General features: G+C 36.3%; 1 protein-coding gene and 1 long non-coding RNA gene across 4 annotated transcripts in view; one reads left to right on the forward strand and one right to left on the reverse strand.

Annotated features, from left to right (window-relative positions):
* The window catches only part of LOC129416266 (uncharacterized), a 51,317-nt gene that overhangs the window by 16,533 nt on the left and 20,422 nt on the right, over window positions 1-14,362 (reverse strand). For all 3 annotated transcript variants that reach the window (XR_008635229.2, XR_012372262.1, XR_012372263.1), the window contains exon 6: window positions 2,038-2,228. This is a non-coding gene — a long non-coding RNA (uncharacterized lncRNA). The remainder of the gene's footprint in view (window positions 1-2,037; window positions 2,229-14,362) is intronic.
* Window positions 1,735-3,887, forward strand: nkx3.3 (NK3 homeobox 3). The gene is made up of 2 exons (XM_055170560.2): window positions 1,735-2,246; window positions 2,718-3,887. The coding sequence occupies exons 1-2, from the start codon at window positions 1,967-1,969 to the stop codon at window positions 3,173-3,175; spliced, it is 738 nt and encodes a 245-aa protein (XP_055026535.1). The 5' UTR covers window positions 1,735-1,966; the 3' UTR covers window positions 3,176-3,887.

The raw sequence follows: 14,362 nt of genomic DNA on the forward strand, positions 1-14,362 counted from the left end.
AATAAGTAGGCTAGATAATAGCATCCATATGCAAAGAATAGGGAACCGGATACAACCACACCACTGCTATAATAATTGAAGGGACAATAAAAGATGTGATGTTAGGGTTAGATAACCAGATAAACATCCGTTGTTTGTCACTCTGAAAGCCACGTGGCGGCGCTATAATCGTATTTCTTGACACAAGCACAAATGTTTTATGCGCAAAATGCCTATGACGTTCCAAGTGCAACAAACTAAGATTTAGTTTCAAATTTGATGCAACAGAACCACACACATTTAAACAAACTTCGTTGCAGGATATTTTTGCTATTTTATGTAGCTCGTTAGAAAATTAAATCCTCGCAGAAAGACTGAGAGTTCTCCCAAAACATCACGTACGACCATCTAGATGTCTCAAGTCCATTCATGTACGCATTATAAAAGTTACCGATCCGTACACACTGTAAAACATCTTCATTTTTACGACGATACACGCATTAGATTTACATTTGTGCTTCACAGTGCATTGTCCCAATTAGAATGCGCATGGCAATGTAATATAAATGCAAACTTATTTTATTTAAAAAAAAAAGTATTTTCTTAAACATTTTTTAATCAATTTCCTGAATTCAAGATGCAAATGCCAATGCATAAATAAAGTTTTTAAAAATAATTTAGTTTATAGGAAAAATTTACGTTAAGACCTCGCTACGTGTGCTATTGAAATGTACCAATATAATATGCTATTATCAGTGCAGTGCAGTGCACATATAAGGGAAATGACTAACTAAATAAATAACTAATAACATATTCTAATTATATCAAAATAGTTTATACAGAAACTGTCTGAAAGAAATATGTGTCTGCGTATAAAACATTAGAAAAGATTATAAAAACAAAAATCGAACACATCTAAATAAATATATTTAATATTATTGCAACTTCGATAAATAGCAATATCCGAGAATTTTGAGAAATGTTCAGTTTGTGCTATTTTGAGAGGTTAAAGGACAACGATTTTAAATGTCAAGCAACTGGATTACAGAAAGATTAATGTATGTGTTTGTCTTTAGGGATGTTTATATTTGGTGTGCTTTATCTTCCCAAATATTGGATATAGTGAATTTACACGTAATAAAGAAATACTCAACTTGACCTGCACGCGCAAAAACCATTAGATTGGCCACGTAAACGCAAAGAATTACGCGTAGTTCTAGCTATGTTTAAAATAATAAAAAACGTTGATCCGTTTTGTCAATCATCAAGCCTTGTAGTTAACTTTTCTTTCCTTTGGTTGGTTTCACTCGAAAACAAAACATACATCTTATGTCAGTGTGAAAAAAGGTATAGTTTGAGTAATGATCTGTAAGATTTTCAGGCATGTTCAAGCTTTTAAACACAAAATCAACACAAAAGCTCTGTGCAACTAAATTATATTTAACACATAATTTACCAATAAATAAAAATAAAAAGGAATTGGCCATAAGATTGGCTACAAAAGTAATTGTAAGTATTTTAAGATTTTGTGATTTGTTTCATTTCTAGAGCTCTTTTAATTTGTAATACCAAGGTGTTGCCTAAATATAAATTAAATATTTATAAAATATACATTTAAATAAACTTTCAAAATTACAGCCTGTCCTACACGTTATACGAACCACAGAGATTTCTAAGGTTCTTCAATCGTCATTTATTTTTGTGGCCAAAGGAATCCGAGGGCGGAGCAAAGCGCTACCGAAAGCCCATTGGCACCGCGTTTGTAAAGGCAAGATAGGAAACTGATGCACACATGACAGTTTCTGACATTTTGCTTGCTGATAAGGTCAGAAGACGCTTTCCTGCAATTAAATCGCACTTAAAGACCAATAAACCGTGGAGTAGCCTAACTCATCGACATGAAAAAGCAGAAGACTGCCAGATAGAACGAAGAAACGCAACACTCAGGCCATCCGACACTGACGAGCAGGTTACATGAATGTTTTAAATGGCGAATAACCGCACCTCCTTTTCAATTCATAACATATTAAACCGAGGAAGTGATTCCGGGAGAAATACCTTTCTTGTTGAGGACGCAGATGAACGGGTAAACGGGAACAGAGGAGCGCGGGACTGCTCCGGTTCATCTCTGTCGGTGCGTATGACCGGAGCCGAAAGCGCACAGCGGCGCATCTCTTCCTGTGTGCTCGTGTTGGACTCATCATCCTCGGACCAGCATTCATGTGAGGAGGAATCAACAGGTGAAGACACTTCAGAAAGACAACAAGGTGAGACGTTAGGACAAGCGCACACTGCAGATAATTATGCTATTGATTGGTGCGCAGAAAAGCTCCATAAACTACATGGGATTAAAGAAGGTTTCTATACGCAATGTCCATTAACTGCAAAACATGATGCTTGCAATTTTATGGGATAATTTTGAATTTGACAAAGATAAAGTGTTTTAATTCCTGTGGCTTTCTCTTTCGTTGCTAAAGCATTAGTGACGCAAAGGTCATGGGTTGAATCTCATTGATAAATGCGTCTGCCAAATGCACAAATTTAAACAAATGTGTAAATCTCCTCAAATAAACGCAAATGCGTAATATAATACTATGCTGCTTTTTATTTTATTGTATATGCCTGTTTTATTGATATTGTAGTGTTAAAATTTGTAAATGTATTACATTAAGTAATGTATTACGGGAAAATAGCTGTGCGCAATTGAGTCTAATCCTGCGCTTTGTCCATTTATGCAGATCACGACACTGACGGAGAGAAGTCCCGGGGATGTAACTTTGGAGTCAATAACCCCAAATCTAGCAAGAAGAGATCTCGTGCCGCGTTCTCTCACGCGCAGGTGTACGAGTTGGAGCGGCGCTTTAACCTGCAACGTTATCTGTCCGGACCCGAACGCGCGGATCTGGCAGGTGCCCTCAAACTGACCGAGACACAGGTGAAAATATGGTTCCAGAACAGGAGATACAAAACCAAACGGCGACAAATGGCGTCCGAGCTTGCGACAACTCCGACGACAACCCTGGCAAAGAGAGTCGCGGTGAAGGTGCTTGTGAACAACAACCAGAGGCAATACAGGGCCGAGGAGCTGCCCAATCCGTCTGTACCTCCCTTACATCCATCATTCCCTTACTATCCCTACATGTTCTGCTTTCCGCCTTGGACCTCAGGAAACACTTTAAGTGGTGGCTTGTACTGAATTACTGGAGCTTTGTGAGACAAATCTATAATACAGCCAAAGTGCATTTATGAAGAACAGAGCAAACCAAATCATATTCTTCCAACAGGATTACTGAATGTATCCAAAGAAGCCAAAAGGATAACCAGGGCAAAGTGTGATTTTCACTACGAATCATTTTATTTCAGATGATTAAGCCAAAGAGTAAACGTTTACTCAGTTGAAATGTCTATCAAAATTGTTATAATAAAATGCTTGGCCCTAAAAAGTATCAAAAGAGTTCTTAACTCACCCCCAAAGTTAAAAATGTAGGAATTATATTGCATTAGATAATAAAATAAAAAGTGTCATCTGCCAACAAATGATGTAAGAGTTATACTAAAATCTAGCTTTTCATTTTGTATCCATGTTTGTTTTTATTTTTCTTAAAACACAGGATCCCAAAATAGCATTGAGATGATGAATAAAGCTACTTTTAAAGTTCACGCAGGTGTAACAACAGACGTAGTTTGTCAGATGGGGCAGTTTCCCGGATAGGTATAGTCCTAGACTAAAGAGCTGTCCAAACTGAAAACTTCTTGCACTGACAAAAATACACGTAATGTTTTTAGTAAGGCATGTTTGTTAAAATTTTTCCTAATTAAACTAAGGTATAGTCCTGGCTTAAGATAATCCCTGTCCGGGAAACCACCCCATATAGTTTTATTAAAGTAGATATATTATTTTGAAGAAATTATTTTGTTTAATTTTGTATTTTTGAAGTCTTGGTTTGATAAAATATCATCTAATGTAATAATACGTCTCCAAATACTTTTTAGGGCCAGTGTATGATTTGATATGTGGCTTGTATCTAGTTTGACTTTTCTTTGTTTATGACAATCACCAGGAAAACCTTAAAACAAATCTTCCATTTATTGTAATACAGTCTACTGCGTGCACTATATCTAAAATGTATCAAAATTGCTTTGATTCAATGTCTAAGTTATATTCAGTGTCAATGGCACTGGATAAATACAGGTTTTAATAAAGGTTGTATGCATAAAGGAAAAAAATGTGGTACGTTTGAAAAAAATTTAACCGCAGTAGTACAAGTTCTTTAAATGGTGTTTGTCAAAATGATGTACTCAGATTAATGACCGCAGGGCAATAATGTAAGAGGAAACAATTACCAAAAAGACAGGTGTTACTGTATAACAGACGTAACATACAAATAATACAAAAATGATTCCCTCAGGGAGTAAGCAAGTCTTTACTTAAATCAAACGGAAGAAATTGAGATCATATTAATAAATATAAATCTTTTTTTTTAGATAATGTTAATGGACTGCTTAACTATGTTTTAAATAAAACTCATAATTGACATGGACATTTAACAGGCAGTTATTCATGGATTACAAGTACAGTTTAACAGCCAGTATCAATGGAGCAGATGATCTTTAATCTGCCCTCTCTATGGCCTCTCATCCAAGACTAAAGTCTAAGTTGTTCATTTTCATGAAGAACAACAGTGTCGAGTTGTCTGCTTTGAATAGTCTGTCCTCCTGTGTTTAAGGAAGGAGGCCAGAGCAGTTGACAAATGAAATGCCATTTGCATAAGGAATTGCATAAAATATGTTTATGTAATTATTCAATAAAATGGGCATCGCAAGTTTTTCTTTCTTTCTGCGATTGCATTATATAAATATATACCTCTAAAATGGAAAACAAAGACGAAAAAACTCATAAATAAAATACTGTAAACAGGTATGTAGTTATCTTAGCCTGTTTATATCCGTTTCTAAACGCATAGAGTATCTGTAATGTTCCTGGTAATGTTGTTTATCTAAACCATAAGACGAGTGTCCTACGTGACTGTTTTTTCACGAATCTCCATGTAGTTTATCGCAGTAAAAATATTCAGCCATCATAAAGCAACAAAGTAGTTCTCATAAGTTTTTAAGGGGCACTTTGTGATATCTGCCATGATTCAGATACTGTCAATAGACCATGTCTATGTTGCACAACAGAACCTGGCTAAAGCCCAGGACACATTAATCATGTGCTTTAGGAGACAACACCCTCATGAAGGCATGAAAAGAAGGTTCAGTATCACTAAAACACAGCATCCATCTATCCCTATCGAACCTGCATCAACGGCTGTTGCTTTTTAGACAGATAGTCGAAAATATAGATAGATATTCTGTATTATTGTGTCGGGTATATACTGCATATATTTAGCCACTTATGTAAAAACCACCATCAAAATACTAAATTCACCTGTTCATAAACCTTCAGTATAACAAAGAAAAACAGCTTTGGCTGTCTGAGACTGAGGTAAGCAACTGTTAATGTGTCTCGTACCCTTGTGTACTCCCATTTAATCTCAAGTTTTTGTCTGTTCTTGTCTTTTGCTTTTGTTGTCTTTCAGCCATAATCTTGATGAATTTATTCTTTTTAGGATGACCAATTTGTTATATTTCAAATGAAACATGAATAGATCAGCTCCTAAAGAGGAATTGGGGCACAGTTGATCGCCAAATGGAAGTCTGTGTTTATACAAAAAAAAAAAGTATGTAAACACTGTATGTTTTTTGAGAAGAGCAGACGATTCGTGCAGACTCGAGTGAGCGAGCACATAAACCCACACAAAGAAAACAAAAACGCTGGGTGGGATGGCTCAACCAGTGCATGTTCAAATTTACCTGCAACAACCAACTCCCAGCTATTAAACCACACGTGGACAAGTAACTCATTATCCCTTATTATTATCAAATTGTTGTGTCTCACTCCAGCGAAGTTTAAAGCATCTGCTAGAAAGAGTTCATTCAAAACACACCAACCATAGGTCCGAACAACCAAAATTCCTTTAAGGCAACTCAGTCCGGTTGGCGGCCATATTCGTAACGCTCCCGAGCTTTCTCCCGTCACGCGAGTACAGCTCCTATAACCCTGAATGAGCAAAGATTGAAATCTCCAATAAATTGTTTGCACTGGGAATAAAATAAATCAATGGCTTTTCAAATCATGCAAATATACCTGCATATTTTAAGCTGGTCCTGCTAATGCGCATGCACACTCTGGAGTAAACACAAAGGCGATTATCTGCTTTAACTACGTATAAGGCGGAACTACAACAGCCGAATTAGGACGAAGGCTTTTCATTCACATACAGTATTTACATTCATATGGCCTGCCTGCTTTAATGTCTCCACAGCTTTTCTTCTAAAAATGTTGCTTTTAGAGACAAACAATGTAAAGCACTGCAAAAAGCACAATAAAATAACTCTTTACAAAAGACGTGCTTTGTCGATGAAAAGATAAAAGGTAGGAATTAACCAACAAATGCTTTACAGTTTTCACCGTGCATGTGTTAAGTCAAGATATACGGACATAAAAAGTACACATCACAATAAACATGTGCTCCTGTAGCTCAATTGGTAGAGCATTAGGTTTTTAAGTTGCAATGGTCATGGTTTCAATTCCTTGCAGGAAACACACTATTGAAACTTTATTTCAGTAGTCCCCTTCAGACATTTAAAGGTGCAGTGTGTAAATTTTAACAGCAACTAGTGGTGAGGTTGTGAATTGTAACCAACTGCTCAGTCCACTGCTCACCCCTCGCTTTTGAAACGCGCAAAGAAGCTACGGTAGCCGTCACCCGAAAAACATGTCATCGTCGAAGACAACTTGGTAAAAATAGTTTGTCCGTTAAGGGCTTCCGAAGAAACATGGCGGCACAAAATGGCGACTTCAACGTAAGGGGACCCTCTGGGTACACTGTAAAAATTCCGTAGAAATTGCAGCTGGGTTGCCGGTAGCTTACCGTAGATTTAAATGTATGTTTTTTTCTGGCAACATTCCGTTCAAAGCTAAATGAACACCAAACATTCACAAGTCTTTGTCTTTACAGAGCAAAACTTAAAAAACAGCATCAAGCAAAACACTCTGGGAAACAAAATCTGAAGCACAAAACACAAAAAGGTTGATGATGATTTCTGGTTCCCAGAATGCTTTGCACGAGGCTGTCATTGTATAGCTCCATTCTGTAAAGACAAAGACCTAATATTTAAAATTTATCCAACTTTGAACAAACTCTTGCCAGTAAATAACACAAATGTAAATCTACAGTAAATTACCGGCAACCCAGCTGCGATAACATTGAAATTTCTACGGAATTTGTTTACAGTGTTTGTAGATAGAAACGTCTCATTATAAGGTAATAAACACATAACGGTTCATTATAAAAAGGTCTTTATACACCCCTGATAATATAGTTTTGTATATTATTTTGCATTTCTGTCAAGAGATCCTTCTAAAAATTACACACTGCACCTTTAAAGGGTATTTTAGTAATTATTTGTTCACTACCAGTCATTAAGGTATTAGTAGACTGTGTGTGCTTTACAGTACACTGTAAAAAAAATCCGTAGAAATTGCAGCTGAGTTGCCGGTAATTTACCGTAGATTTAAATTTATGTTATTTACCGGCAACATTTTGTTCAAAGTTAAATGAAAATTAAACATTTACAAGTCTTTGTCTTTACAGAGTAAAACTAAAAAACAGCATCAAGCAAAACATTCTGGGAAACAAAATCTGAAGCAAAAAACAGAAAAAGGTTGATGATGATTTCTGGTTCCCAGAATGCTTTGCATGAGGCTGTTGTTGTATGGTTTTATTCTGTAAAGATAGAGACTTGTCGGTGTTTAAAATTTATTTAACTTTGAACAAACTCTTGCCGGTAAATAACGTAGATGTGGATCTACGGTTGATTACCGGCAACCCAGCTGCAATAACATTGACATTTTTGCGGACTTTTTTTGCAGTGTATATCTGCTAATACTTTATTGTGATGATCCACTATCAACCATTCTACTGCCTGTAAGTAACTTTGCAACGATATAATTCAGCTTTAGAAACAAACTCATCATTTTTTAAGCCAAGAAACTGAAAAAAACAGCTTTTTACCCCAGGCAGCCAAATGTTTAAATACATAACCCACTTACCATCCCTAGGACTCATGCAGTAATCCCTTACCCCTCTTTACCACACTTTCACTTTTTGCACTCTCTTTGTGTTTACAAAAAAAAAATATTGAAAAAAAATAGCTGTAGTTATGCAGCTGTTTGCCGGGTGTAAATGTATGTTATTTACTGGCAACAGTTTGTTTAAAGTTAAATGAACATTAAACATGAACAAGTTTTTGTCTTTACAGAATAAAACTATACAATAACAGCCTCATGCAAAGCATTTTGGAAAACAGAAATTCTCATCAACCTTTTCCTGTTTTTTGCTTCAGATTTTGGTTCCCTTTGCATGATGCTGTTATTTTAGTTTTATTCTGTAAAGACAAAGACTTGTTAATGTTTATTGTTCATTTAACTTTGAACAAACTGCTTCCAGTAAACATAAATTTAAATCTACAGTAAGTTACTGACAAACACCTGCCAGTACAACTCAATCTCAAGGCAAGTCGTTGTATAGTCACAAAATATTTGACTTATTTATTTGTGTTCATGGACACGATTTTTCACTTTTTTCATGTCATTGGACATGAATGTCTTTTTCGTGTCACTCAGCACAAATGTCTATAAATAGTTTTTTTGTGTTTGTAGCACAAATTTCTTTTTCGCGTCATTTAATGTATTTTTTCTCATTTTTTCTACTACTTTTTACCATTGATGGGGTTAGAACGACTTCCTGTTACATTTCAGACATCCTAACCCCAACCCCAAGTGATAATATCAGAAGAAAAACATGAAGAAACCAATACAAAAAACTGCATCCTAACCCAAACCCCAAATCTCACCCCAAGCAACAATAAAAAAAAAATACATAAAATGACATGAAAAAGAAAGTTGTGCTAGGGACACAAAAAACATTTATAAAAAAAGACATTCGTGCTCAATGATGCGAAAAAAGCAGAAAAACGTGTCCATGAACACGAATAAATAAATCAAATATTTATGACAGATTTTTTGTACAGTGTAGTGATCACTTTATTTGGGTTATCTTTTGAACCATATTTAAGTTTTTAGTTTATGTTGTACATTGTTTTACTGTATATATTGTTTTAAATTCATATTGTATATTGCCTATCCAAATTGTTTATTTTGCATTGTTGTTTAATGTTTGCTGTTATTCTGAAGAGCGGCTAAAGAGTATTTCATTGTTTTCTGAACAATGACATGAAAGTCTATTCTAACTTGTTCTATACTAACCCTTAACCTTTCCCTAACAATCTACTAATACTCTATACTGTAAAAAGTAAACATTGGATTAACTTAAAAATTATTTTAATTGGTAATGCCAAAAAATGTCACCTTCAAATTTTTACTTAAAGTGAGAAAATTTAAGTTGTTAAAACTTCATTTGTTTAGGTGTTACCAATTTAAGTTAATTTTGCAACATGATCTCACAAAAAGTCGTGTTATAGTCACACAAAATTTGATACATTTGTTCATGTCCATGGCACGAAAATCAGCTTTTTTCGTGCCTTAAGAATGAATGTCTTTTTCGTTAAACTCAAATTTCTATAAATAGTTTCTCGTGTCCATGGCACGACTTTCTTTTTTGTGTCATTTTATGTGTTGTTTTCTCATTTTGTTTCACTATTTTTAAATCATTGCGGTTATATTTGGGGTTTGGGTTAGGATGTACTTTTATTTGTTGTTTTCTACATGTTTTTCTTCCGATGTTTAAAACTATTCTCGCCTGCAGTTGGGGTTAAAGTTGGGGTTTGGGTTAGGATGTCTAAAAATGTAGAAAGTGATTCTAGAAAATAGGAAAAAAGTAGGAAAAATACTATGAGAAACAATACATAAAATTACACGGAAAAGAAAGTCGTGCAATGGACATGAAAAAGACATTTGTGCTCAAGGCATGAAAAAAAGCTGAATTTTGTGCCATGAACACGAATGAATTATAAAATTTTGCGTGACTATAACACGACTTTCCGTGAGATCAGTCTGCATTTTTAAGTTGATCCAACTTTTACTTTTTACAGTGTAATGAAAGTTAGTTGGCATGTAGTTGTAAACGTATTTATAGCTGCCAAATGAACTTTGGGGGAAAAACAAGCTATAGAAGAACCATTTTTGGCTGAATGGTTCCATGAGAACCTTTAACATCTGAAGAACCTTTTTGATTTAAAAAAGGTTCTTTGTAGTGAAAAAAGTTTCTTTAGATAATAAGAAGTTATAAAAGAACCAATTCTTTTAAGAACATTTAAAAGGTTTTTTTAAGAAATTGGTTGTTTTATGGCATCGCTGTGAAGATGCACCTTTTTTAAGATTGTAGAAGACGATCCAGCTTACTGTGAAAAGATGTAATGTGAAGCAACATTTCACCAAGCACTGTGGACAAGAGCGTTAGTAGTTGTAAGGGACCACTATCTGTCAAAATTTGATTGATTTATGACCCCCTTTGACAGGGGGCGGGACTATCAATCAAAAGGTGTACAATCTGTCCAGTTTCTGGACTGTCGTATATCAAGGGCTTTAGACAGCGAGTATCCTGTGCGTGTTTTACGATGTGTCAATCAGCTCGTTGTTATTCCTGTGTGTGTGTTTTATGTCAAGCCTATGCTGTCATGTTTATTGCTGTCAAAAAATAAAGTTTATAGTTTTAGACTGCGTAGTTTCACAAGCGGTCCGATTTATGACCCCCTTTGACAGGGGGCGGGACTATCAATCAAAAGGTGTACAATCTGTCCAGTTTCTGGACTGTCGTATATCAAGGGCTTTAGACAGCGAGTATCCTGTGCGTGTTTTACGATGTGTCAATCAGCTCGTTGTTATTCCTGTGTGTGTGTTTTATGTCAAGCCTATGCTGTCATGTTTATTGCTGTCAAAAATAAGTTTATAGTTTTAGACTGTCCAGTTTCTGGCAGGTTTTATGACCGGAGTTTCTCCGTCCTGTGTGCGCTCCTCTCCCGGGCGCGCTTCTCGACCCCCACTGCGTGTCTCACAGCGGGGTCGGTGTTCAGCGGACCTGTGTGGTTCTTTAGACGAAAACCTGTTTATTATAAACTAAATAAAAATTTAACCGCATCACGAGGTCTGTGAGTCTTTTCATCACCCGCTCTCTATGTTCACGCGCATTAAAACTCGCTCACCGGTGCACGCGTCGCGTGTATGGTCATATCTGCAGTTTTAAAATAAACTTAATAAATGTAATGCTGTCCACTCTGACAAAAAGTAAAGGTTTATTTTAGATTTAGGGATTTCTTTAATCAAGTCTCTGTAGGTTTGAGAATCGTATATCAAGGGCTTTAGACAGCGAGTATCCGGACCGTGCGTGTTTTACGATGTGTCAATCAGCTCGTTGTTTTTCGTGTGTGTGTGTGTGTGTGTTTTGTCAAGCGAATGTTTTATTGCTGTCAAAAATAAGTTTATAGTTTTAGACTGTCCAGGTTCTGTCACTTTTTATGACCGCGGTCTCTCTTTTCCCATCCGTACTCACCAGCCCTCAGCCCCCACTGCGTGTCTCACAGCGGTGTCGGTGTTCAGCGGTCCTGTGTGGTTCTTTAGACGAAAACCTGTTTATTATAAACTAAATAAAAATTTAACCGCTTCATGAGATCCGTGAGTCTTTTCATCACCCGCTCTCTATGTTCACGCGCATTAAAACTCGCTCACCGGTGCACGCGCCGGGTGTATGGGCATATCTGCAGTTTTAAAATAAACTTAATAAATGTAATGCTGGCCACTCTGACAAAAAGTAAAGGTTTATTTTAGATTTAGGGATTTCTTTAATCAAGTCTCTGATTAAAACATGTGAATGCGCGCACCGACGGCGATCTTACGCTGACGCGCACTTATATCTGACCTTAATAAACTTTTAAATGTTTTAAGACGTTTTCATCCCATCTTCAGGGTTTTTTATTATTGACTTCTTAAAACCATGTATATTATTATACAACGAATCTTATCATGTATGCTCTGACAAAAGTATGATTGTAGATTTTAGGTGGAGCGGTGTCATGTTTATTGCTGTCAAAAATAAGTTTATTGTTTTAGACTGTCCAGTTTCTGGCAGGTTTTATGACCGGAGTTTCTCCGTCCTCTGTGCGCTCCTCTCCCGGGCGCGCTTCTCGACCCCCACTGCGTGTCTCACAGCGGGGTCGGTGTTCAGCGGACCTGTGTGGTTCTTTAGACGAAAACCTGTTTATTATAAACTAAATAAAAATTTAACCGTGAGTCTTTTCATCACCCGCTCTCTATGTTCACGCGCATTAAAACTCGCTCACCGGTGCACGCGCCGGGTGTATGGGCATATCTGAAGTTTTAAAATAAACTTAATAAATGTAATGCTGGCCACTCTGACAAAAAGTAAATGTTTATTTTAGATTTAGGGATTTCTTTAATCAAGTCTCTGATTAAAACATGTGAATGCGCGCACCGACGGCGACCTTACGCTGACGCGCGCTTATATCTGACCTTAATAAACTTTTAAATGTTTTAAGACGTTTTCATCCCATCTTCAGGGTTTTTTATTATTGACTTCTTAAAACCATGTATGTATATTATTATACAACGAATCCTATCATGCATGCTCCGACAAAACAAAGCATTAGATTTTAGGTGGTGCGGACACATATTTATGCCAAATACTGTTGAATATAAACGTTCGTTTTGTCAAAAGTTTCTTTAAAGTCAATAAGGAATCAAACATTTTAGATGTATCTGGTTAAACTTAAATCTGATATTTTCTATTGGTCTATTTCTTTAGTATCTGATCAGACACAATGTTTCAGAAGCTGATTTGTGAGGGTCTGTGTGCGTGTGAGATAATTCACAGCAGGGGCGGATTGTAAACTAGTTAGAGACTTTTAAAACCGTGATGGTAAAACGCAACACGGTCCACTCCGAAGAAAAGCAAAGTTCCATCCCAGATTCAGGGAATTCTTGAACCAAGTCTCTGATTAAAACTTTTGAGTGTAACATCACAAATATTTAATATATTCCGTATACGTGTATAGTTTAACCATTCCCTTATGCCATAACCTTAGGCGCCGTCAATACTTCTTTCTTTAGACTAAAGGAAATTTATTTTAACCTAAATAAAAGTTTATTCGCATCACGAAGTCCGTGAGTCTTTTCTAAAGGTCGACCACCGGCGGCGACAGAGAACGCGTCGGACGTACGCTCACACACCTCGTCAAGAAACCTTCAAACGACCAAAGACACATTCACAGCATCTTCAGGGTTTGTTTTTATTATTGGCTTCTTAAAACCATGTGTGAATATGTGTATATTATAACGAATCTTATATTGTCTGCTCCGACAAAAACAAAGTATCACTTTAGACTTTAAGTGAAGTGGCAGCGCGCATTCCACAGCCCACTGTTCAATACAAACGCCTGTCTTGTCAAAAGCCTCTTCAAAGTAACGCAAAAATCAAACATTTTAGATGTATATGGTTAAACTTAAATCTGATATTATCTATTTAACTATTTTTCTGATCAGTCAACGTTCACAAGCTGCTCTCATGACCGTGTGTGTGTGTGTGTGTGTGTGTGTGTGTGTGTGTGTGTGTGTGTGTGTGTGTGTGTGTGTGTGTGTGTGTGTGTGTGTGTGTGTGTGTGTGTCAGCGAGGCAATTCACAGCAGGGGTGGATTGTATAGTTAGAGTCTTTTAAAACCATGGTGGTAATAATGTAATACTGTCACTCTGACAAAAAGTAAAAGATTTATTTTAGATTTTATAGCAAACACTGCAGGATCTAAAAGTTTGTAACATCACAAATTTATTTAATGAAATATTCAGTACATGTATAGCAATGAATTGTACCAAAACCACCAGAGGCCGACAATTCTTTAGACCAAAGTCTATTTATTTTAAACTAAATAAAAGTTTAATCGAGATCCGTGTATCTGTTCATGTACAGCATACTGTTCATGCATTAAAGATCGAGTCCCCGGTGGGTATAACAGAGAACACCCGTGGATGCGCGTTCATATCTGCCGTTTTAAAATAAACTTAATAAATATAATTCTGTCCGCTCTGACAAAATAAGGTTTTATTTTAGATTTAGGGGTTTCTTTAAACAAGTCTGTGATTAAAACATGTTCAGCAATGCGCGCACCGACGGCGACAGAGAACTTACGCTGATGCGCTCTTATATCTGTCGTTAAGAAACTTTTAAACGTTTTAAGACATTTAAGCCCCTCTTGTGGTTTGAATTCATTAATGTCACCTAACATCCGAGTGTGTACATGCGTATTTACG

This window comes from Misgurnus anguillicaudatus, chromosome 11 (assembly GCF_027580225.2).
Source record: "Misgurnus anguillicaudatus chromosome 11, ASM2758022v2, whole genome shotgun sequence".
Classification (NCBI taxonomy): Eukaryota; Metazoa; Chordata; class Actinopteri; order Cypriniformes; family Cobitidae; genus Misgurnus; species Misgurnus anguillicaudatus.

Coding starts and splice junctions, on each gene's coding strand:
- nkx3.3 (XM_055170560.2), top strand. CDS start 1,967: ATGGCGAATAACCGCACCTCCTTTTCAATTCATAACATATTAAACCGA. Junction 2,247..2,717: donor CACTTCAGAAAGACAACAAG/GTGAGACGTTAG, acceptor CCATTTATGCAG/ATCACGACACTGACGGAGAG.